Genomic DNA, 23,394 nt, shown 5'->3' with positions numbered 1-23,394 from the left:
AGATAATTAGCCCCCCCTTCCCCTTTTCTTCCCCACAGGCCCCCAGTGTGCCCTCATCTAACACCCCCCCCCCACCTCTCACACCACCCTAAAACTGAGCATGAGAATACCTGCGACGCACGTTTTGCCGTCGGATTCACCCAAAACAAACTGGTTCACCAAACTGTGCAGCTAAAAACCAAATGGAAACCCCGAAGAAGGCGAGGAAGGGGGAAATACAAGAAAAAAAAAAGTGGAAAAGAAGAAAGGGGAAGATGGATGGGAGGAAGGAGGAGGTGTTTTGAAGTTAAACGAAACACGGACAAGACTAAACTCTGCCGATGCCGCTTTTTCTGCAGAGGTGAAACACAGACGCTGCTCTTTGTGAACTATTAGACAACACTGTCTGCGTTGGCCAAAGCAACCCATCAACCAGTCTGCATTTTATACAAATCGCTAGTCACTGCTCTTTTACCTAAAACAATGAAAGTGCAAATTCAATTCACCTCACGGCCCGCAAAAAAAAAAAAGCCACGCTCTTTCATGAGGAGTGAAAGACAGAGAAACAGAGCAGAGGAGATGTATTCACAATAAAAGCAAACATCACTCACGTCGTAGGCTGCGTTTCAGAGCGCAAAGTGTTAAAAAGAGACTTCAAGGCTAATCCTCTCGAGCCGTTTTTTTTTTTTTTTTCTTCCTCTCTTCCCCCCTGTCCAACCCGTCCCTCATGCTATCCTCTCTCTCTCTCTCTCTCTCTTTCTCTCCTGCCTTCTCCCCTCCCTCCTTCTCTCTTTCACTCAGCCAAAAATCATCGGACAGGAAACGGGGGATTAAGTTTTTCCTACCTTGCCGAACAAAGAACGCACAGAGCGGCCAAGGGCTGCAGCTTTCCCTTTTCCCTGCTCGCCGTCTTTCTTTCTTTCTTTCTTTCGTCCTCTCCCTCCCTCCCTCCCTTCTTCCATCTCTCTGTTTCTCTTTCCTCCTGAAAGTCCTCTCAGGTAATGGCTTACATTAGAGGGGGCAGCACAGCTACAAAAGGGCACTTGCGGCCTTTTTTCCCCCTGGTGCAGATCGGTTTTAATCTTGTTAAAATCGATGGCTGTCAGTCCCTATCTGCGTCCTATAACTTAAAGATGCACTAAGCAGGGTTTTTATGTAAACAATACATCTCTCTGTGGGTGCGCTTCGTGTGTGTGTGTGTGTGTGTGTGTTGAGGGAAGATCAATTAAGGCAGGCAGCTTTATAATGAACTTATAGCCCAAACAGACTTTGCCTCTCAGAAAATGCAATTTATTGAAGCCGTGTTGCAGGAATTCTGGGTAATTTTGTTCAAATGTGTCAAACGCCTCCCTCTCGCTGCAATCATGTCAAAATGCACAGCTTTAAAATGACTACTTCTTTACATTTAGCCTTCGTGAAAGTTGTCGCTTTAATTGTCGACACTCGGAAGCGGCTCAGATCGGGGCTAAAAACCCGACCTCCATCGCCGCGTTTCCTTAGGTAACCTTCAAGATGGCCTCCTTCTGCCCCGTCCAGCTCCCAAACCTCACTAATTCTGCTCCCTGCAAGCACGGCCTGGGCATACAGCGTGCTTCGTTTAAGGATTAGCTCCCCAAATTAGATTATCTAATGGCATCTTAATGGATTGCTGACCCATTTCCTGCACAATGGCAACATGCGAGTCTGGCAGCTTTTTAATTTGGGGGCTAGCACTGAAGAGGCATAGCGGAGCGCTCCGTTTAAAGGGCAAGCGAGATAAAAAAGAGAAATCCGACTGATTCCATCTATACGTTGACCGGTTCGGCGTAAATAATCCATCAAAGAGGAAAACATATAATAGAATTACCATCCCATCCTCGTAGCAAAAAGAACTGGATTCAGTTGTGATCTGTTTTATCTGTACTTGTTACTGTACAGTCACGTGGAGAAGCGAGGAGGAGTAGGTTGGGGTGGAAAAAGAGACCTCAAGCTGCTGCAGGGGACATTTTTCTCTGCTACCTCTACCGGCCTATTAGGAGGCCTGTTGAAGGGGGGTTCTGCCGCGTGCGTTTGTGTTTCATAAAAAAAAAAACGTTTGCAACTCCAGGGAGCGCAAAACGACCTGAACGCGCGCACACACACACACTCACACACACGCTCCCTCACATCCAGGGAAAAGGGGAAAGTAGAGACGTAACAGGAAAAGGCTTAGCTCAGCTTGCTCGCTCTACCGTGGTGAAACGGTTCAGGTTTTTCCCCCCAGAGAGGGAGACGTACAGTATGGAAGCAGGAGGGGGGGTGGAGAAGGGAGGGACGGCTTTCCTGTAACTTTAAGTTAAGGAGAGTAAAGCATGACTAGAGCATAAAGTCAAACAAAGCTAAGCTTGTTTAAATACGGGCGGTAAATTATCCTCACATGGCTGCAAATCTGACCTGAAATGACTCCTTTGATTCTCTCGACTTCACGTGTTCTCATTAGTCCCATCAAAGTCTGTGTTATGAAATACGTATATTTTGTTTTTATTGGGTGTGAATCCAAGAGGAAAGCCATAACTCAGAGGCTGTATCATTTTGCAATATTTGTCATTTTGTGGCGAGGAATTACGGAGCAATGAAACACGGTAATGACAAATTTGACGGAAAGTTCTAATATTTATCGCTTTCCCCCTCGTAGATTGAGAAATATTACGCTTCCCTCGCGTTTGATCGATTGCACCGCGGCTCAAGAACGGTAGAGAACAGGTGGAAGGGCGCACCGAGCCACGTGAAGAACGTCGCGGACCGAACGATCTCGCTAATTAGAGGGAAATGTGGAAAATAATTTAAACAAGAAAAAAACGTGAAGGAGGAGAAAGGAGGGAAAGGAAAACACGAGACATGAGGAAATGTGCATGACCTCATCCCAAAAAGTCCAAAAGGTTAAAACGAATGTTTCACTGCAGTCAGTACACCCACAGCCACTGCCCAGATAATTGCATTTATATGTGAATTTAGATGTAAAATACAAAAAAAAAATAAAAAATACATACATTATATGAGGTTATTCATGTTACGGTAGCACGTGTGTGAATGTGGTGTAAGAGAGACAGAGAGACGACATGAAAGAATGAAAAGGTTACCTTTGCCAAGTAATCCCCAAAGTGTCGTCAGTGGCACTGGGGCCATAATGCCTGCCGTTTTGAGTCACGCTCCAGTCACACTTCCTCAGCTGTCAATTGAAACCTAGCAGTCAGTTCACTGGGCCAAGACAACTTCCACTTCAGATTACACTACAACTCAACACTGTATGTACACACATGCATGCAGAAGAAGCTAAGGCAAGAAGCAGCAGAAATCAAAATGACTCCGAAACGAGTCCAAACTGTTACTGATCACATGGAAATAGTGAGTGTTTTCATTACTTGCTTGGGGAAATTAACAGTCATGGATAAAACAGATATATATATATATATATTTATAAAGAAAAAGCATGCAGTCACAGTTAGTGGTGACGGCTAACCTGAAAGCAAAAAAGTTAGTTAGTTACAAAATGTGAGTGGCATCATGACAGAAAGGTCACCTGTGAAGCGTCGCTACTGTTTTTACCTGGTGAGCCAACGAAGCCATGCAATCCGCTGGATGCATGCACCCTGTCGATAATGATTGCTTCACTATAATAAGTGCTCTTACTGATTCAGGACGCATGCCCTCAAGCATGCAGACATTTTTTCATTAGCTAAATGTTTTTATTGATTAGGAAGGGGGAGGGGGGGGGGTCACAATTACAATGAAGTTAAACAGCACACATACACACGCACACGAAGATAGCGCGCACACACGGATGTGCGCGCTAACCCCCTTTCCCCCCCGTTTTAAGACATGCCAAGCTTACATACAGATTTACAAATTACCGCAACAAAAAAAACTCCACACACAAACTGCGTCTCCTCTTGCATGCATTATGCGAGCGCACGTGTCGGCAATCCAGCTGAGAGCTATCTCTGCCAATACCAACCTAACCTTGCCCTGTGGTCAACACATTCATTTAGTAATGCATCGGGATAAAACTGCACTGTTAGCACTCTGCGTGCAGCGGCGGACGTTTCGCAGAGGCTCTTAAGAGGGATTTAATCAGATACACGCATACGCTGAATATTCAAAGCCATTTGCAGCGGTCAAGAAATGCATTCTTTTCCCTCCCAGCACCTGGATGAACGCATCAGGGGGACGATCATGGTTTTCTACTTAAGCCGCACTTAAATGCGGGGATGTGTTTTTGTTGCATTTTTGTGGAAGCAGCGGCAAGAAACAACCAGCAGAGAGAATTAATCTCAAGGCTTTACACTGACGTGATAACCCTCACTTGGTTTCAATTTAACGAATCAACTCTCATTCGACCTATTGCTTTAATAAAACTGAAGTGGAAACAATGCAAACTTGTTCCATTCAGTGTGTCTTCTTTGTATTTATTAGAGGTTGGGAGACTAAACCCCCACGCCGCCGCCACCTCCGCCGCCGCCGCCGCACTCTCTGCAGCCTGACAATAGCTTGGAGAGAATGTGCGGGTTGGGCCAGACGCTCGGTGCCACCGCTCCTCGAGGGGCTCGCCATCTGTCCGCTGGCACCACCAACACATCAGAGTAGCGCGGGCAGCGGGGGGAAAAAAAGAGGACGGAGCCGGGGAACGTTAGCAAGCAGATGCGGGCAGATTGTGGATTAGGATCCTTCCTTAGATAATACCAAATGACATCTGATCGCGGATCTTTCCCTGCGGAATGCTAGATGGTGGCATTCCCTGGAGGGGTTAACCAAGGCGAGAGATGAATGGAGGGTTTTCACACATTCACTGCCTGGGATTCATAGAGCAGGTGTGGGAGCGTGTGGTGTTGTTGTTTTTTGTTTTTTTGAAGCCTACTGTTTGTGTGTGTGTGTGTAGTGTAGTGTAGTGTGTGTGTGTGTCCAGGGACTTCTTTGGGTGCTCTATTTTGGTGGTGCCATATTTTAAAATACTCCAAGCCCTACATTTTAAACGTTATCCCCAAGTAATCACATTAAAGTTATTCTGAAATATGAAATTCTATAAATATCATTAGTACCACGGCATTGAGTTTGTAACAGAAGCAGAAATAGACGCCTCCATAATCGTGAGGCCACACAAAGAAGAGCACATCTCCCTGGTCTGGACCTACTGCTAACCAAATTTATAACCCCTCTCATATTCTCACACACCGACGGGTGTGATGTGTTTCTCTTTCCTAGCAAACCCTAGCAACTGACGGCTAAACAACTAAAAGTGTCAGTGAAGCCTCACGGACCCCGCACAATAAACACATCATTGCCAGATGAGGACAATGACGGAGTATTCGGTGAAAGTGTTTAGTCCTGAGGGACTTGGCTCGGTGTCTCTCCCCGCTCCGAGAGGCCAGATCCCAGGCCGTTAAATCAAACCACAGAAAACAAAAACAACTGTGACAAGCAGAAGCATGATGAATCGGTGTGAGGACTGTTTGGAGTTCTTTAAGCCGACAAGAGCGCTTATTCATAGGGATATAGCGTGTAATAACCTCCTAGAAAGGTGTTCTTGGTGTGCTTAGAAATCCTTCAGTCTTCTTTCACGTTTTAAGCCACTGTCTTTTTGATAAAAAACGCTTCCCAGACTGAGGATGATGCGGCTGCTTTTGCTAGGGCCCTCAAATAATTTAGGTTTTGTTTTGGCAGTCGCGGAAAGATGTTTCAGGATAATTAACTTTTGTATAATTAGGATTATCAAATAAATCTCTACTGATTAACTATCTTTTTATTCTGTATTATTATATTACGTCACTGTGTTCCTTAGGAGGATATTTATATATCTGGCTGATTCACACTTCAAAATCTGGAACAAAAAGGCCTTATTGCCTCTGGGAGCAAAGCTTTTGGACAAAATTCAGCAACTCATGCAGCTACGCTCAGACTGTCTCTGTGTTGTGTAGTCACTTTGTGCCCCAATGAAAGAAGTAGCAGGGCTACTAGAAAATGTGGAAGACAAACTGCACGACATCAGCCAAGTGAATCCTCCCTCTCCTCCTCCCGGGCGGAATAAAAGCATCCCACGACTGCTGACAAACATTCTCGCTCTTATTTTTTATTTTTTTTCGCCCACTCTGATATTAGGAAAAATGGGAAAAAATAGACAGAGAGAGAGAAATAGGGAGACAGAAAGAGGAGCAAGGAAACAGAGGCCAGCTTTGTCATTTTTTTGCTAAACATAAAAAAAATAAAAAAAGTGAGCCAAGGAGAAACCCAGCGATCATTATGTAGCTGCGTGCAGATGCATTCAATTAGTTGTGGTTGGAAAAGCCTTGGCCTCAGACCAGCGCTTTCAGTAAGACGGGGTGGGGGAGAGAGAGCACACTCTCTCTCTCGTCCGACAACACCGCAACACTCCTAACCCCACAGACGCACACAAACACACCCGCGCACAGGCGCACACGGGGCCGCCACATCTGTCCCAGGACGCCCTAGGACCGCTACTTCGGGGGCCTCCGTGCGACGCCAGCGCTGCATATTCTGGTTTTACGCAGTAACTGACAGGGGGGTTAACTGGTTACATTTGGCATGTGTGTGTGTGTGTGCGGGAGAGAGCTTCTAAGATAACGTGTGAAGAAAACTGAGCCAAAAGCACCCACGTGTCTCTTACATCTTCGGAGTAGCGGCCACGCAATCCCAGTGACATTCACCTGTGTTTCTGTCTTTAAAAGCAACCTCAGGAAAAAGCTGCATTTTTTTTTTTGTTTTTTTTGGTTTGTCAACTTTAAACTCAAAATTAAATCTTACAAAGTAGGTTTTGTCTATAACAAAACGGCTATAATTTTAGTAAATGCTGCTAATGGGTGTGCGGGAAATATGCAAGCACATCAGGACTTATTTTCAAAGCTGAGTCAGAAGTCTTAGCAACACTATAATTAACATACCAGCACAAAGACGGTACAATTTCAACAGATTTGATTATGAGGTCTATTACTATTCTTGACCTCACAGCTTTTAAAGCTTCCTGCACATCAAATTCAGAGTGCGACTGGATTTCCCCATCTGATGTGTGTGTGCGGAGACTCGGGGACAGAAAGTGACAGGATAAGAGGAGTAAGGTGAGATGAGTGCTGCAGGGGAGGAGGCCTCACCTGTTGCTGGTGAAGGAAGGGGGGATCTCTAGGGCTCAGGCTTACAAAACGATTAGCCGTTGGGGTGCCAGGGGCTGAGTAGCCTGGGTAGCATGCCATCACAAAACAAAACAAAAAAGAAAAGGAAAAAAAACAGAAATACATGCTTGAATTACAATTAGCATTCAGGAATTCACATGTTGGTAGAAGTTGTAAGTTGCACTTGAACATGGTAACTTGCAGGAAGTCCACTAGAAATCATTAAGTTAGAAAATATCTGTGTTTTTAAATTTGTTAAACAATACAAATATATAACTAAGTAACTAAACAACAGAAAAAAATCATTTAGCTCATATCCAGTTGTTTTATTTCTCATTTTGTTGCAGTGATACAGACTCGGGGGCTGTGAAATGAGCAGAGTGGGTATCTAGTGGAGCTCACCTTCTGTTGACGTGGTGATGGGCTTGGTGTCGGGCATGGATAGCGAGACGGGTCGCACAGCACCGTGGTGTGGGGAGGGAGCCAAGACTGGGGTGAAGTGGCCCGGGACCTTTCCAACCACCTGACCGCTGCTGTTCGGCTGCAGGCGGGGTAGAAACAAGCAGAGAAAAACAATTAGTTTGCTTTCAAAGAATCAGATACTCAGCCCGCATTTCAGGAATGTTTATGACTTTTTAGCACGATGAGAACAACGTGGAACCTGAAACGTCTCTGTTCTATTTTAAGTGTGGCGTTCGAGAGGTAATAGCTACCAGGCTAAAACCAAAAATATAACAGCTGGATTATCACAAAAAATAAAAAAACAATCCTGCTAATGTGCACTATAAAAACCGCATTTGTTTCGTCTGCCACCAAAACCTGTAACCTTATAAGAGGAGAGGCTGTGTCCAGTGACTTATGTTTACAAGCCCTTGTTCGCTTGTAAATGTGCAGTTGGGCAGATCTCAATAAACTAAGACAAGCACGCTACAAGCTACACATTTACACAAAAAAAAAAAAAAACGCTTTGCACTAAACAAGCTGAACATCCAGCCTCCTGCCTGCCCCTCCTTTATGGCGGAAACATAACAGCTCGCTTTGCCCTGACAAACTAGGAAAAAAATTAAATAAATATATAACAACAAAAGGTGGCCGGACCACTCACTCTCACACTTAATGCTCCGCCTGAAGAAAAGGTTTTAGCACTTTCAGCCGCTGTCTTGTCACAGTTATTACTAAAACTCTGGGGGGCAAAAGCAACAATAGATCCTCAGTCACCGACAATGGATTTCCTACATGATTCCAAACAATGATTTTAATGGCGCTCATAAATGGAATTTAGGAGGACCCGGGCGTGAAAAGACAGGGAGAGCTGTGGAGTGACCTGCTACAATGGTGTGAATGCGCCGGTATAGAGAGCGAGGCACAGAGACTATATATATATGTGGAGAAAGAAATAAAGGAAGCTAGTGGGAGCTACTCTTTCAGACGGCTGGAGACTGTCTGGGGCGTTCGTTTCAGGGCTGCCCCGAGTTCAAAACTCAAACAGGCCTTTTTGGAAAAGAATTGTGTCCACAGGGTTCCCTCCGATGTGAATAGAATGTTTAATTAGAGTGTAATATAATCTGCGTTAAAGCAAGCATAAAAACATTCTGGCACTCGTCCATGGGATTATAAGCGCTGTGTTATTTGCTGAGCCTCACCCCTCCTCCCTCCCTCCTCCTCCCCCAACTGGTCTTCTCTCTTCCCTACCGGACCCCACCTCGCCACCCCCCCTCTTCTCTCCTTTCTCCAGCACCCCAGCAGAGGGCCAGTTAATTCTGCACAAGAGCCGGGCCCCGGCAACGGCAAATATTTACAACCTTTATCATTCCCCGCGGTTTTTCTCTAGAGTAACAGTCCACCCCGCCCCCCCCGCCCCCCCCCCCAACCCTCTCCCCGCTAACCCGCTCCCAGCTCTGGAGATGGAGCCGTCTACGAGGCCTTTGTTTACAGTGAGAACAGCGGGGATATAAAACTCACATAAATATCACACGGCTCTCTCATCTATAGAGACGCCTGCTCACTCTCTCCAACACACTGGCCACAGTGTGCACTCTGAATGTATAAAGGCCGTAAGCTATTTGATTTACTTCTATGTCTTGATACAGTTTTGTACATGTGACTGCGATCGCCTCAGTTTGGTCGACTTTTTTATGGAGTCATGTGGTTGTTTTAGGTTTTTTTTTTTTTTAGCAAAATTACATACAGTGCTGGGAATGTACTGTAACCTTTGCCCTGGCGTTATATCAAACTAAGAATACACATTTCTATGTCACATGAAGAGGATATAAAAGTTCAGCTTGTCTGCAAAATGTAGTTCTGTGTAAATTATGCTTAATTCCTCTTTAAACTAATAAAGTAATTAAACGTTGAATAAGTTGGTTTTGTCTCGCACCAGTGTTGTAACCAAACACAAAGAGCAGACAGTCCAAGCTCTAAAATAAGAGGTATTTGTCCACGAAAATGTGCTGAAGAGCTCAAAATGTCCGATTTGAGGTTTGCAAAAAAATGTATTTTTAGATTTTTTTTGGATCTGAAATCAGCCCCGAGACAAAAACACTTTAGGAAAGACATCACCGAGCCTCTAACCAAATAAAAAGAGCGGGTTTCTGATAAAAGAAGGAGGCAAGACAAGATCCTCTGCTTGCGTCAGCGTGGCAGTAATGAAATAGTTCCAAATGCATGCTTTAATTTATCTTATCTTTAATCTCTTGAGGTCAGATGGGAGTGGAGCCGAACGCGATAACAAAGAACGACCAGAGGCCGTGAAAGTTGTGCCAAACCACCCTCCGACTTCTGGCCTCAAAACTGGCCTACTGCCTTCAACAAACACACACACACACACAAACACACAAAAGACCAACCTGGCTGCTCTGTGGGCTGGACGGGTCATATGACGGCACGTAGCTCTTGATGGGATCAGCAGGGTTGAGGTGAGGCGGGTAGCGGATGGTGGTGTGCGAGAAGTAGGGCGACGGCGCCGGGGGCAAGATGGCCGAGGCCGAGAACTGCAGCGGTGAGTGTGGAGGGGGGCTCCTTGTTGATATAACTGCAGGAAAAAATAAAATAAATAAAAAAAAAACATGCACAAGAGCAGAGAGGAAGATTGACTGTGTGAGAGGGAGTTGAGATAAAGCAATCATCATTGATCTCTGGGGCTAAAGTAAGTATGAATATAGATTTTTATTTTTTTTTTGACTGTGTGCACGAGGAGAGCTCCAGATTTAACAAGGCAGCTGTTGTTTAAAGTCACCGGTGACTCACCACTGTGTCCTACACCTGTTAGTCCTGGGTGATGAGGCTGAGGGAAAGTGCTGAGTCGTGGAGAGGAGTCCTGCGGGGAGGTGGGGCTGAACAGCGGCTTCTCCGGCTTCTTCATGGTAGGAGAGGACATGTCTGCTGGTGAAGGGGGAAAAAAAAGCACACGCACACATAAATGGTCAGAAAATGTGCCCTCCATCATGCGCATTGCATCTTAAAAATAACCTCTTATGGCATATTTGACTACGATTTGATGGGAGAAACATGGAAGTGACAAGTTTTGTGACTCTTGTGTTGCTGGATCCATAAAAGAATTTTTCTTTTCAGATTTTTAGCTGGATATCAATCAAAACATTTCCCTAAAGCTTCAACTAAACGCTCCCATTTCTCACGAATAAAAGGAATTAAATGCCAAAATTGAGTTATGGGTAAAATTAAGCAGAATTTGATCTACTTTGGATTACCGCGATCAGGGGACCCCTTTATTTCGCAAGCAAATGCATTTCACAGTGTGAAAAAATGGACCTGGCGAATTGTTGTCACCCCCAGAGTTAAAATCACATATAACCTTTGGAGTCAGTGTAACTCACTGGACGGCGGCAGGAAAAAATAAAATAACAAAAAAGTGTTGTCATGTCTAAAGAGGACAATTAAATCCAGCGATGTGACACGCGGTTGCAGAGCAGCTGGTCGCTCAAATAGGGTTTAAGAATTTCAAGACCCTTCACGTAATCTTAAATAGAATATTACACCGTTACATCTGCTCGGCGTGGCCTTACACGCTCCCTGTCAAGCCGCTGTAATTCCCCATGAATAATCCTGAAGGCTCGGCGCAAGACGTGGAATTTGTTTGGGGAAATAAACTGAGGAGTGTGAGCACAAACTAAACTTACAAGTTGCTCATTATTGCCGCGCCGCACTTTCACGAGCAACGCTGCGCTGTCACGGCTGCGCGGTTTTCAATTTTCCATGGTAAGACGCGGAGTCTGAAGGGAACGTGATAACAAATAGATGCGAGAGGCAATGGTCTATGTCTGCCTGTGCTTCTTCTATGAACATTCATCAAGTGCTTTTCTGCTCTGTCACAGATTCTTGGGGTGTGTATACGTCTCACATCATCCATCTCTTTTTTCCCCCCCCCGAAAAAAAACAAGCTGTGTAAACCTTGTTGTTGAGGCATTTCCATAGTGGTAACCATCCTTCCCTCCCTTTTCCCAACAACGGGGAAGGATCCACCCAAGTGACAGGAAAAATCAGTCATCTCTAGACGAGAGAGCGAAAAAGGTGGCTGGAATTCGGGAGGGGTGGTGGGTGGGTGGGTTGGTGGGGTGGGGGGGATTTCCCAGTCTGAGGTTGCAAGAGGATACAGGCTTAAGTGCTTTCATTTTGTGTCAGAGGGAGAAATACCTTTGAAAAGATTTATATCGCCGCCTAATGTTTCCATTAAAAATAGGAAATATTTCCTGCAGAGGAGGCATTCTGCTTTTCCTCTCTCCCGCTAATTAACTCCTTCAGAGATTGCCGCGAGCAATTAAACCGGACCATTAATTAAACACTTTAAATCTTTAAATAAAAAGATCCAACGTGTCCTTATATTTAGACCAGATAGATTGTCCTGAGGATTGATTTTTCTCTTATTAAAATGTGTGCCTGTGTGTAAAAAAAAATAAACCCAGTCTGCAGCGGTCTCCCTGAGCTACACACAAGAGAGAAACAATTTCTTCCACTACATAGTTAGGTTTTGTCAAATGACAACCATGTGCACAAAATGACTGCTTGGCACTTGGGAGGACTCATATGGGTTCAATATCACCCCACTTCTCATTTATTCTCTCTTGACAGAATAATGGCCGTCTTTGGAGGGTTTCCTACCCACTGCTTTCCCTTTCTCCTCACCCCAAGTGTCTAAGTTTACGCAGAGCCATACTCTCGGGCCTTGTGCAAGGGGAAATGCTGAAATTTCATGAACCCACATTGGGATGTGGCTGAATCCCGCCAGGGCTGAGTCTCTTGTGCATCATCTGGTGTTTTCCCTCTCGCAGCCACTCTACTTATCGTATTAAAATTAAAAAAAGACTACAAGAGAGCAAAACAAGAAAGCGGCGTCTGAAGTTCAAACTGAAGCTTCAGCGGGCCTCGGCGAGGATTTACTCCCGGTGATTTTGTCTGTCGCAGTCAGACAAAATCGTCGGTTAAATCCAGATGAAATGCAGGCAGCGGAGTGTTGAAGGGAGTCAGCAGAGAGTGAGAATGATCCGGAAACATGGGACAGTGAGGCCTTAATTAAAAGGGCTACGGGTTCTGCTCTGCACCAGGAGACAACGTAATGAGACATGCAAGCTGTCCTGGGAGAATCACACTTTCTCTCTCACAATGGAACGGGCACGCAGACAGGTTTATCTGATGCACACAGCTCTATCGTGTTCCGACCCTGCAAGCTGTAAGCATTAAAAAATTAACGTCATGGGCAGAAATCGACTGATAGGTATTTTTCTGATGTATAGCTGGATTTATTTTCCTTTTTTAAAGGTATGTTGTGACCTTTCAACGAGTTAGAATTGAACCAGCGCCACTGCGGTGAGGACTACAGCCTCTGTTAATGACGTGCATGTGGTCTGTGTCATATAATCTGTGATTAACAAATTGAAGTATGAAGCGCCGGTTCAGCCAGGTAAGATTTCATCAATTATATGATAGATATCACCCGATTTTCCGGGATTATAAGTAGAATTTTCTCCCAAAAATAACAACTCATTAGTTATGTCAGGTGTTTGTTTATAAAGGAAATTATACACTTAAGGTTTGACAGCTCTCTAGCTTGAAGAAAAACGGCAATGGTGACGTTCCCATCCTCAAGTACTTTGTGCTCCTAGTACTTGAGTGAGTACTCGAACTACACCCATCTTCAAACTGAGCTTTCGCTTTAATCTCAGCTACACAATGGTAAAGTCGCGACTATTTGTGGAGAAAATCCGTCCACAGACGTACTTACACCTGCCAGAGTACTCAAAGTACTCCTCTGTGGTAATTCCCGTACAGTAGGCGCCTCCAGAACCACATTTCAGACTTAAAAGGCTGAATACAATACCAGGCGTGCTACTGCGCCTGGTTACGACCATATGTGTGTTGCTGAACAGACACCGCGCATTGAGGAATCCAGTGTTTCTTTTGTGTAAAAGCGACAGGTGCAGGAGAATACGGATTTACATTCAAACTGGAGTTCAGATGGGTTTAAACATTTATACAACTGTTGACGCCTGGAGCTATCTCTGACATGGTACGTATTTTAAGAGGGTTGAGCAGGTTCATGTGTGGAGAGTGAGACCAGATGCAGATCATCTGTAAAGAAAAAGGGAATGGGTGCAGTGGCTTATGACTAAGCTGAGAGTTAAAGAGAATTCAAGTGCTGATGTAAGAAAAACAACGGGAGGTGTTTGCTTTGATCAAATCTATTTGAATGCCGCAAGGATGGAAGATCTTCTCATCCTTCAGTGACTTCCGTCAACATGATCAGTGCAACACTGAGCTGTGAAAAGTCACATGTTTGTATAACTGAATGAATGCGACGGAGGGTGTTGCCGGCAAAGTGCAGCGCGTCATGTTTGATAAAACACCCAAAGGTAAATAAAAGTGGTCAAATAAAAGAAAAAATAATCACCTCCGTCTCTGTCGTGCCAGTTTGCCCGACTGCTGGCTGGTGAGCTAGGTGAGGAGTAGAAGTCAGGTCCTGTCGGGCTGGTGTCCATGTTCTCGTCCAAGTTGACGGTTTTGGGCCTTTTGCTGCGCACATGGAGAAGATTGTGGATTAACAACGGCAGTCATTCTGAGAGAACAATAGCTTTAAAGACGGAAACATGCTTGATTTATGTGGAAGTGTAGTTAAACAGATTGGCTGAAGAAATCCGCTTATTCTCATTGTTGCCAAGAGTTAGATGTAAGTCTATAGATGTTTAGCTTAGCTTAGCATAAAGATCAGCATCTCAGTTGAGATACGACTTGCTAAAAATATCTAGAGGTGCTGGTATGCGCACGTCTTAGGCTAGCTACATACCCGTGTTTACAGAGTTCATGCTAAGCTAATCTAAGCAATCTTGTGATTATAGCTACATGCAGACAATGACTTGATCGTATCGTGTCTCTCTTTGCCAGATAATAAAAGAGAGCATGTTTAAAAATGCTTTTCAAGAAACTTTGAAGCATTTTCCAGCTAAAAGGCCGCACACTCCCTTTCACCGAAACCGTGTGTAAATCAGGTGCTGCTGATATAACTTTCACCGACCTGCCGGGAGGAGAGGACAGGGAGCGGTGCAGTCCCACGCTGGAGTTCAGGTCATGATAGTAAGGTTGGCTGGGCATGTCAGCCATGGAGAAGTTTACCGCTGCGCCGTGGGTGATGGGCACTGCAGAGGACACAGAGAAAGGAAAAGGAGTTCAATGTCAGCGCGTCGTCAAATGAAGTACTGTCTGTCCTATTACTGCATCAAGAGACGCACCATTAATTGCACAGTAGCTCGGCTGACTGTTATTGATGCTTTGCGCTTAGAGGCCTAACGTATTAAATTAAGTGCTCCCTATTCACAGGTTAACTGTCTGACCAGTGCAGGGATTTTTTTTTCCTGCCTGGGACTGATTAACAAGTCTGTGGCTGCAGGGGAGAATGTCTTCGAGTAGAGCGTTTTTGCCTGTATGGATGAATAATTTCGCTCTGGTGAAAGATAGGATAATCTGAGTCGCCTTTTAAATGTGTTGTCAGCGATCTTCCCCACTCATCAACATCTTCTCCCCTTCTCCGCAGTCCGCCGTGAGACTTTCCAGCCACAATGATTTACAGTGGATAAGGGGTTGTTTTTCCCGCTGCGGTTAAGGTGAGGGATATTGTTTCAAGGGAGGCCAGGCCTGTGTTTACAGAACAAAAGGCGTTCACCACCCATCCTCACACGCTGCCTCTCTCTCTCTGCTTTCTCTCTCTCTCTCTCCAGTGTGTGGCCCGCGAGGCAGCCTGCAGCTCGAGCGGTTGGTCGGTTTGGAGTGGATGAGAGGATGGAGTGTGTGGCGCCGTCTGTTGTGGTCTGAGGTTCACCACTGGCACGATCCCTCCACCAGCCTCCGCCCTGGCAGCCCACTGTAGCCCTGGCAAAGGCCCCTACCCGCTGCTACTATACCGAGCTGTCTGTGGAGGAATGCATCCGGCCCGAGGACGCTGAATACAAGACTATTGTTTGTTTTGTTTTTTTTTTCATTCATGGCTGAGGATACCCCCCCAACCATCTCTCTGTGTGCTGGTCTCTCTTTATCTCTCTTCTTGGCTCGGCACAATATTTGCGATGCCACTTGGCCGCCCTGCCAATCATCTCATTTATTAATCTGGGCTTTGACTTTTAAGCCAAAAAAAAAAAAATGTAAATGGAACAATGATGCTGCAAATAAAAGCAACCCTTTGCCAAAATTACCTCATCTCACTGTACAAAGGGAAGAGACGGAGAATGTACTGTCACAAATATGTGCCCAACTTTAGCCCAGTAGTTTCGTTTGCCCGCGCATGCCCGCGTTTTCTGTTGACAAAATATTTTTACACTCGCAGTCAAGGCTCCTGTTGCATTAATGAGTGTCCCCGTCAAAATGCTGGATCGCAAGCCAGCCTTGAACTCCGCAGCTCCCCTTTGATGGACTTCAAAGAATGTCTCAACAGCCTGGAGAGTTGGGAGGGAAGCGCGATGACGGACGAGCGGCTGCTTAGATATCTTCCCAGGGAGTGACTGGCTGAGTGAGTGACAATTCCTGTGCGTCCGTCGACCTTTTTAAAATTCCAGCTCAACTTCAGTCGGCTTTAGCGAAAGCAGGCTCGGTCACATGAGAGCAAACATGGCAGCTCAGAGGCCATCTGGTCAGGGGGCAAATTAAACACTAAACAAAAACACGGCCTTTCAAATGATATCCAGTCTCTGGGCACCGAAAGGAGCAGGTTCTGTCTTTCAGAGAACAATGAAGAAAACTGTCGGTCCACACTTAAAGTTAGCAAATAACCATTATTACTGTTCTTTACTAATTTCTGGTGTATAAAAAGTTATAAAATAGCTTAAACTACTCAGCAATTTCCAAGATGACACGTTAAAATGGCTTGTTTTGTCTGAACAAGAGTCAAAAACCCAAATATATTCAGTTTAATACCACATTAAAATAAAAAAGAGAAGCTGGAATTAGATTTTTACTAAATTATTAATGATTATTAGTCAAGCTAGCTGCAGCTCAGTAATAATTTAACATTCATAAAGACATTCAGTAAATGTCTATTTTAGTGGGATCAATCCGAGCCTAACCACAGGACTGGAATTGCCTGGTGCGTGCTTCAACACACAGACAACCACGGCACAGGTATGTTTCTTTTAAACACAGGTTGTCGGAGGTGACTGCAGCCTTTGTGCACCGCAGGCGCGTTCGCTACAGTTACAGCCCCAGCTCGGAGGCAGCGCAAGTAAACGATGCCTCGACGTGCCCTCGGTTATCAGAGCGCTCCCTGGAAGAGCAACCGTCAACGGCTCTGCAGAGCGCAAACATGTCTGTACAGATGAACGCAGGCTCATGCAGACAGCTGCGCACACAAGCGTCCTCTTATTGCAAAATCTGGCCAAACTGGATTTACCACACAACAGCTGTACGGTAGGTTTCAGTAAATATTCCGAAATGCAAAATGAATTTTGTGTAGCAGGCGAGTGTCAACACATCAGTCTCTGCACATCCACACGGGTGTTTCCGGTTATCCCACCCCACGAGACCTCTTCTTACGTGAGCATGCACGGACCGATTCATTGACATTTTCCAGCCTCGTGCTGCAACTGCTACACTTTTCGATATATATTTCCAAGCACACGGACGTTTATGTTCTCGTGAGTCCCCGTTTAGCTCCGTCCGGCTTCAACGCGAGGTCTAACCGGTGAAAGGATAACTGAAACCTCCTGTGTGGGTGTGCAGGGTGTGTGAGTGCAAAAGAATACGACATTCTGCGTACTTACTTCTGGACACTCGCACCAGCTCTGCAACACTGAAGACTCCTGATTTGATGAAACTGTCTTCCAAATAGACTGCAGACACAGGGACCATGGACACACGTTATGCACTGATTACTGTAGCTGTGATCATTAGCAATGGTATTAAATTACGAGATGCAGAACTAGAGTTTTGCCGTCCTTATCGTGTGGTTCTTTGTGTGTGAAATGAAACAATAACATCAGATTTAGTATGCCTATTTAAAAATAAATAAATAAATAAATCAAAAGAAAGAAAAATTGCTTGACATGGATGGAGCTAAAGAAGCACCGATCCTTGCTTTTTTTCCCTTTCTCATTAACAATCGTATTCGTTTGTGCTGCTCCAATCCGTCAGCCATTTAATCCCATTGAGTAGAGAAGTCGTTTTCGGACTGTAGGGTCATTGGTTTAAATCCCCTCTTCATACACGGGCTGAAAGTACCATTGAGCAAGGCATCTAATCCTTCAAACTGCACCCCATGCATCACGTATGGCTGCCCACTGCTCCAAATGCACGGATTAAATTTAGAGAACAAACTGCTTGCATGCAAATATGTAGGTAATTTAAATTAGATTTGAAACATGACACAAAACTAGAGAAGTAACACCAGGTCAATTATGCAAATAGTGCCGATTATTATCATTATTATTATTTTAATATTAAATAAGAGTCAATTATTACAACCATGAGATTTTAGTTGGAACAGGGAGCACCGTGAGAAAAAAAGTTTCCCTATTCGTTTTTCATTTGACGAGTTCAAACTAACACACAGTACAGTAAAGAGTGACAGGACAGGTGTGCGAGGAGGAGGAGGAGGAGGAGGAGGAGGAGGGAGTGACATGTAGGCTCCTGCTGCTGTGACAACAACGGACAAGCCCGTGCTGAACTTCAGGCGCTTCCAGTTTGATTAGAAACAGACGCAAAACCACCAATATTGACACTGCTATGGTAGGATACGACGGCAAAAAGAAAATCCGCATATAAAAGTGTTATTTATTGATCTTAAAGATTATTACGAGGACGTGAGATTGATTCATTTTCTCCTGTGTAAACAAACCCGTGCGACAGTAAGTACGGCTCTGGAAGTGAAAGGAGAAAAAAAAAAAAAGTTGTTTCAACACGGCCAGATTTTTTTTTTTTCCTCCCGCTTTCAGAAAACTATTTTTAGTCTGAACAAATGATATTCCAAATGTTTTTTTGCATTTGTTGAGGTCTGCATGACCTGCCAATGACTCGCTAACTCTACTCAGAGGCTGTCAGTCAAATAAAACAGCCAGACAAGTTATTGACACCCAAATGACTCCAGCTCCGCTTTGATTCGTTGCCAAGGGGTACTCGGGCCGTGCCAGAAAGATAGACGGGCATCTCGATTGGCACCTACGAAGCTTAGTGCCTCCAGTGAGCCAACGGCTTTTTGCGAGGAACTGTGCCACTGCCGAGGGCCTCCCAGGCCTGAGTCATTGGCTCGCTTGTATGTTTTCCTTGGCACCGATATCAGCAGAACCTGCTCTTGAGGTAGAAAACTAATTATACTTCTCAAACTATTTTCATTCCAACATTGTGACGACACAGTGCAGGTCAGTGCGGGGAAGAAAAAAAAAAACAAAAAAAAAACGGCACTGTCAAAGAATGTTCTCCACGCCTCGGCTACACTGGCTCACTTTCACATCTTCAGCTTTTTTATAATTTTATTTATTTATTTATTTATATATTTTACAGTATTTGGTGTCACAATCTACTGATATGTTTTACTTCCTCAATCCAAACGCTGACTTTCTTTTTACATCATATGTGTTCAGTTAAAACTTTAATTGTTTTGTATTGATGACATCTAACTCTAACTCCCTTTTACCTACTAGACCGGGGATCATGTGGTCCGCACCTGGAGTGGCCACGGTGCACTTTAAGCCCGACAGCGAAAACTTTTTTTTGTCCGCAAGTCACAGGGTTCACGGGCTCTATTTACACTAGGTAGGTTATGGTGTACATACAGTAAGCCGCTGTACAGTCGAAGCTGGAGGGGAACAATGGGGTGATGACAGGAGGGAGGAGGGAGGATGACTGGTAGTGTACATACCTGGAAGAGGGTTCTTGCCTGGCTCATTGTTACTTGGACTTCCTGACTGCTGTGAGTCTGCAAACACAGAGAGAGAGAGAGAGAGAGAGAGAGAGAGCAGCGGGATTAGTTTAGAAAGAAGACATCTTCCTGAAATGTGTGGTTTTCTTGTTTTATATGTGTATAAAAATATATTTACAGCTTTGGTTGAACACAAGTTTTAAGCGTGAAATGATGAAATCACCTCAATCAAGACAAGAAAGAAGACATTCCCTTTTCTGCCTAAAGGTTTTTTCTTATCAAGAAACAGGCCGGTTCTGTTTGAACAGCATTATCGTTAAGGGAAGGGCAAACTGAAGAAAAAGCTCTGTGTCTGACACGGGAAAAGTTTTTTACCATTGGACCTTTGGGTAATTTTTCAAAGGAGCTGGAGGAGTGTTGGAGGGGGTGGGGGGTGGTGGGTTCGGTCCTGCTGTGCAAGGTACAAGCACAGAACAAAACACGGCGAGAGGACAGGAGGGGCGGGGAAACTGCAAGGAAACATGAGTGGAATTCTTTCCACCGGCTACGGTGAGCAGGCTTTGGTATGAGGCGGTCCAGACTGACGTCTTTTACCCTGAATGATACGTTCCCTTCGCCGGGGAGGGGAACGAATCATTCCTAAGAAGTTCCTGCTCGACTATTGCTAAGCACTTCGGCCTTTTCCCTTTAACCTGACGGAGTACAAAAGTTGTGAAACATCAAACTTAGTGGTAGACGGTAGAAATCAGACGTTTTTTTTTTTGTTTTTTTTATTGTGAGCATCTTGGAAATAAAAACAAACAACTTGGAGAAGTCTTGAACCTACTGCTTTGCCAAACAGTTAACGGCGGGCTAGCGGGCGAGCGGACCCTCCTAATGACTCAGTCTGACCCGGGCCCACACAATGAGAACCAGCAGGGAGATTATCATCTACACCTTAAACACGAGAGTGCTTTAGCATGAGAGACAAGACGCCACAGACGGTGAACTCAGATACCCTCGCGCTGCAACAACACCCCTTTTCCTGCCTCAGCTCTCTCATGAGCCGTGTTACGGAGGCAACGGAGAGAGAGAGAGAGAGAGAGGGAAAGAGAGGGGGGTGGAAGAGAAGGAAAGAAAAAAGTTGAAAGATTTATTCGTTTCTTGTTCTCTCTGTGTGTCGCTCTCTCCCTCTCTCTCTCTCTCTCTTGTTCTCCCCCCCTCCTAAATTTGACTATTAAACAGCACTGCAAAAACAGAATGTTCTTGGCCGAAGCTCAACAATGACAAAGTAGGGAGGGAAAGGACCATACGTTAAGCAGAAAAAAATAAAAAATCTATTTTTTCAGCGCGCTAAGCCCTAAAAACGTATGAGTAACGTACAAGATGTGGCCTCACAATACATCTCTGCTCGGGCCTTTGACGAACCTAAAAACATAAACCTGACTTTCTTTCTCATGGAGCGGTCCAGCCGGGGGGGCCGCGTGCAACGCCAACTTCCAATGCGAATTTCTGTCAATCTGTAAAATCTTCTCTAATCTTAAAATCTCCATTTGTTTGGTTCGTTCAAAACCCAAAAAAATGTTTAAAAGCTTGGAACCAAACAATGACTTCTTTCTTTCTTTCTTTCTTTCTTCACCGCCGCTTCTTTACGACTAAAATCGCATTATGCCGCGAGTTGCGCACATGTACGTTGAACATGTTCAATCCATTGTCTGACGTCAGCCAAATAGTTTCCTTTGCTGTAGGCCGCTGAACAGCGAGTCCTTTTAGTTCCCCTTATACACACACACACACATATACACGTACACACGGCGCGTAAAGAAGCTTTTGTGGGAAAGCGGAGGTTTGCATGGATTTGCCACAGCACATGTCCGTGAAGCGATCGCAGGGAGCTCAGTGGCCTTGTCTCTCTGTCTTCTCCCCCCCGCCCTCCAACCACCCACCCCATGCTACTTTCAGAGTCATCCATCAGTCTAGTTACAACTGCCAACTCCACGCTTGCTCCCCGAGAACTGCTGAGAGGGAAAGAAACAGCCAGAGAAGAAGGGAGGGAGGGGGGGAAGAAAAGAGCAGGAGAGAGGAGCTAAGCACTGAAAAGGTATCGGAGGATAAATAAATAATAAAAAAAAAAAGAAGGAGGGAGAGTTCAGTTGGATCGAATCAAGAGTTTTGTGTTTTTGTTTGTGTGTCTATTTTTTTTTTTCTCCTTCTTCTACTTCTTCTTCTTCTTCTTCTTCGATGGGGCTGAACAGGCAACCATGACAAAAAGAGCAGATGGTCGTGGCAATTAGAGATCCCAGGCAGCATCTTCCAGCATGAGGCCCCACTGTAGCACCGGGAGAGACCACCTGGATGACTCAAGGTGGCATACAAGCATATGGCACATCTGCCAGGTCTGCACCGGAGCTGGAAACACCTCCCCTATTGCATTACATTTTACCTTTGACCCAAGAAGGGCAGCTTCACGCTCCTTCTGTTTTTCAGGGCGATTATATTATACAGTACCGGCTCGTGCAACATTTGGGAGGGTTCAGTTCTTTTATCAGTCGTTTCGTGTCGTACAATCATTGATAAATTTAAATATTTGAGCTCAACAAATAACTTTCCCATCAAACGTTCATCAGTCAGTTTTGTAATTCAACAGGTTATTTAAATTAAAATCAGGTATAAATTCCGCATGTTTAAGTGCAAATACATTCACGGAAAAAAATAAATAAAATTAATGCTATTCGGAAAAAACCCTTAGGAGCCTGAGGCCCTGGTAACTGTATCTAAAAGGTGTCCTGTGCAGAAGCCCAGGCCAGTCCGATAGTCTTCAAATAAACAGTAGTGTAACCTGTAAATAAACAGTTGCGGTCGAGCAGGCTCGGCTTTGCCCTGGGAGCTTGGCAGGCCCCGATCGCAGGGCCAGACACCACACACAAGGCCTCCCTCACACACACACACACACACACACACACACGCACAGGAGCACGCACGTACACACACGCGGCCCTTTTCCAAAAACAACATTTCTTGGCACCCTCCGTCCCTGCCACTTGTTTAAATAAACAAACTGGTTCATGAAGGAAGTGAAAAAACAGTACCACGTATGAATCAGATTATCTCCTGTTACTCAGCAAAAAAAAAAAAGAAAAGGGAAAGAGGAAAAAAAGCAGCAGAGGAGGCTTGTGGGTATTTTGGATGTGTCCACAAGTTCTTACACCTTCTTGTCCGGTGGGATACTTATCATACCACAGTAACGATTATGGCAATTAGGGGTAATGGCAACAGAAATCTGGCTCGCTGAAAAAAGTTTCTCAGTGCTTGTGAGGTTTCTCCACGCCCTAGTGTGTTACTCGCCTGGATTTTATAATCACTAAAACACTCACACACACACACTCCCCCCTAACCCACCCTCTTCATTTTTGGCATGACACCCATTCTGTTCCCACTAAATTGCGGGACACATACGCACAGTGTGGATTATATTAGCCACATAGTTTGGGAAACTTTCCTCTTTTTTTTATTTTTTTTTCTTCTTCTTCTTCTTCTGACAACCGCGGTGCACGTTCCTAGGCCGCAAACACTTGCAGACGCGTACAGATATCCTCCACAAAAAAAAAAAAAAAAAAAACGGTGCGCACGCGCGACACGCACGCCCTGCAGATGCATACCGCTGTCGACATTTCAGGAGGAGAAGCCTGTCTGGCAGCCATTTTATGCCGAGCGGGGTTCTGTGCACATGTATAGCACTCTGGCTGCCAGAGGCATGGGTCCTGAGCCAAGACGCATTTCAGCAGCCTGGGGAGGCGAGGGGAGGGGAGGGGAGCGTGGAGGAGAGGTGGAGAGGGGTGGACTCCCGGAGAAGTAGGGAAACAGAGAGAGAGAGAGAGAGAGAGGGAGAGAGGGGCAGAAAATATCGACCTAATTACGGAGCAGCTCCGATGCGTAATGTTTCGACAATACAGC

At 45.0% G+C, this 23,394-nt stretch overlaps 1 protein-coding gene across 5 annotated transcripts in view; it reads right to left on the bottom strand.

Moving 5' to 3' along the window:
• The window catches only part of LOC311500671 (nuclear factor 1 B-type-like), a gene marked incomplete at its 5' end in the record, with an annotated part of 64,479 nt that overhangs the window by 1,912 nt on the left and 39,173 nt on the right, over positions 1 to 23,394 (bottom strand). For 2 of the 5 annotated variants that reach the window (XM_084562213.1, XM_084562210.1), the window contains 9 exons: positions 3,078 to 3,166; positions 7,098 to 7,180; positions 7,518 to 7,656; positions 9,962 to 10,146; positions 10,362 to 10,493; positions 14,017 to 14,138; positions 14,638 to 14,758; positions 17,369 to 17,437; positions 19,462 to 19,518. In XM_084562213.1, the coding sequence (XP_084418339.1) occupies positions 3,078 to 3,166; positions 7,098 to 7,180; positions 7,518 to 7,656; positions 9,962 to 10,146; positions 10,362 to 10,493; positions 14,017 to 14,138; positions 14,638 to 14,758; positions 17,369 to 17,437; positions 19,462 to 19,518 (997 nt within the window). Of the gene's footprint in view, positions 1 to 3,077; positions 3,167 to 7,097; positions 7,181 to 7,517; positions 7,657 to 9,961; positions 10,147 to 10,361; positions 10,497 to 14,016; positions 14,139 to 14,637; positions 14,759 to 17,368; positions 17,438 to 19,461; positions 19,519 to 23,394 lie in introns of all 5 variants that reach the window. The other 3 variants (XM_084562209.1, XM_084562211.1, XM_084562212.1) reach the window with 3 other exon arrangements.

Source organism: Chelon labrosus (assembly GCF_963514085.1).
Source record: "Chelon labrosus genome assembly, chromosome: 1".
Lineage (NCBI taxonomy): Eukaryota > Metazoa > Chordata > Actinopteri > Mugiliformes > Mugilidae > Chelon > Chelon labrosus.
This window is presented reverse-complemented; position numbering and strand designations above follow the sequence as displayed.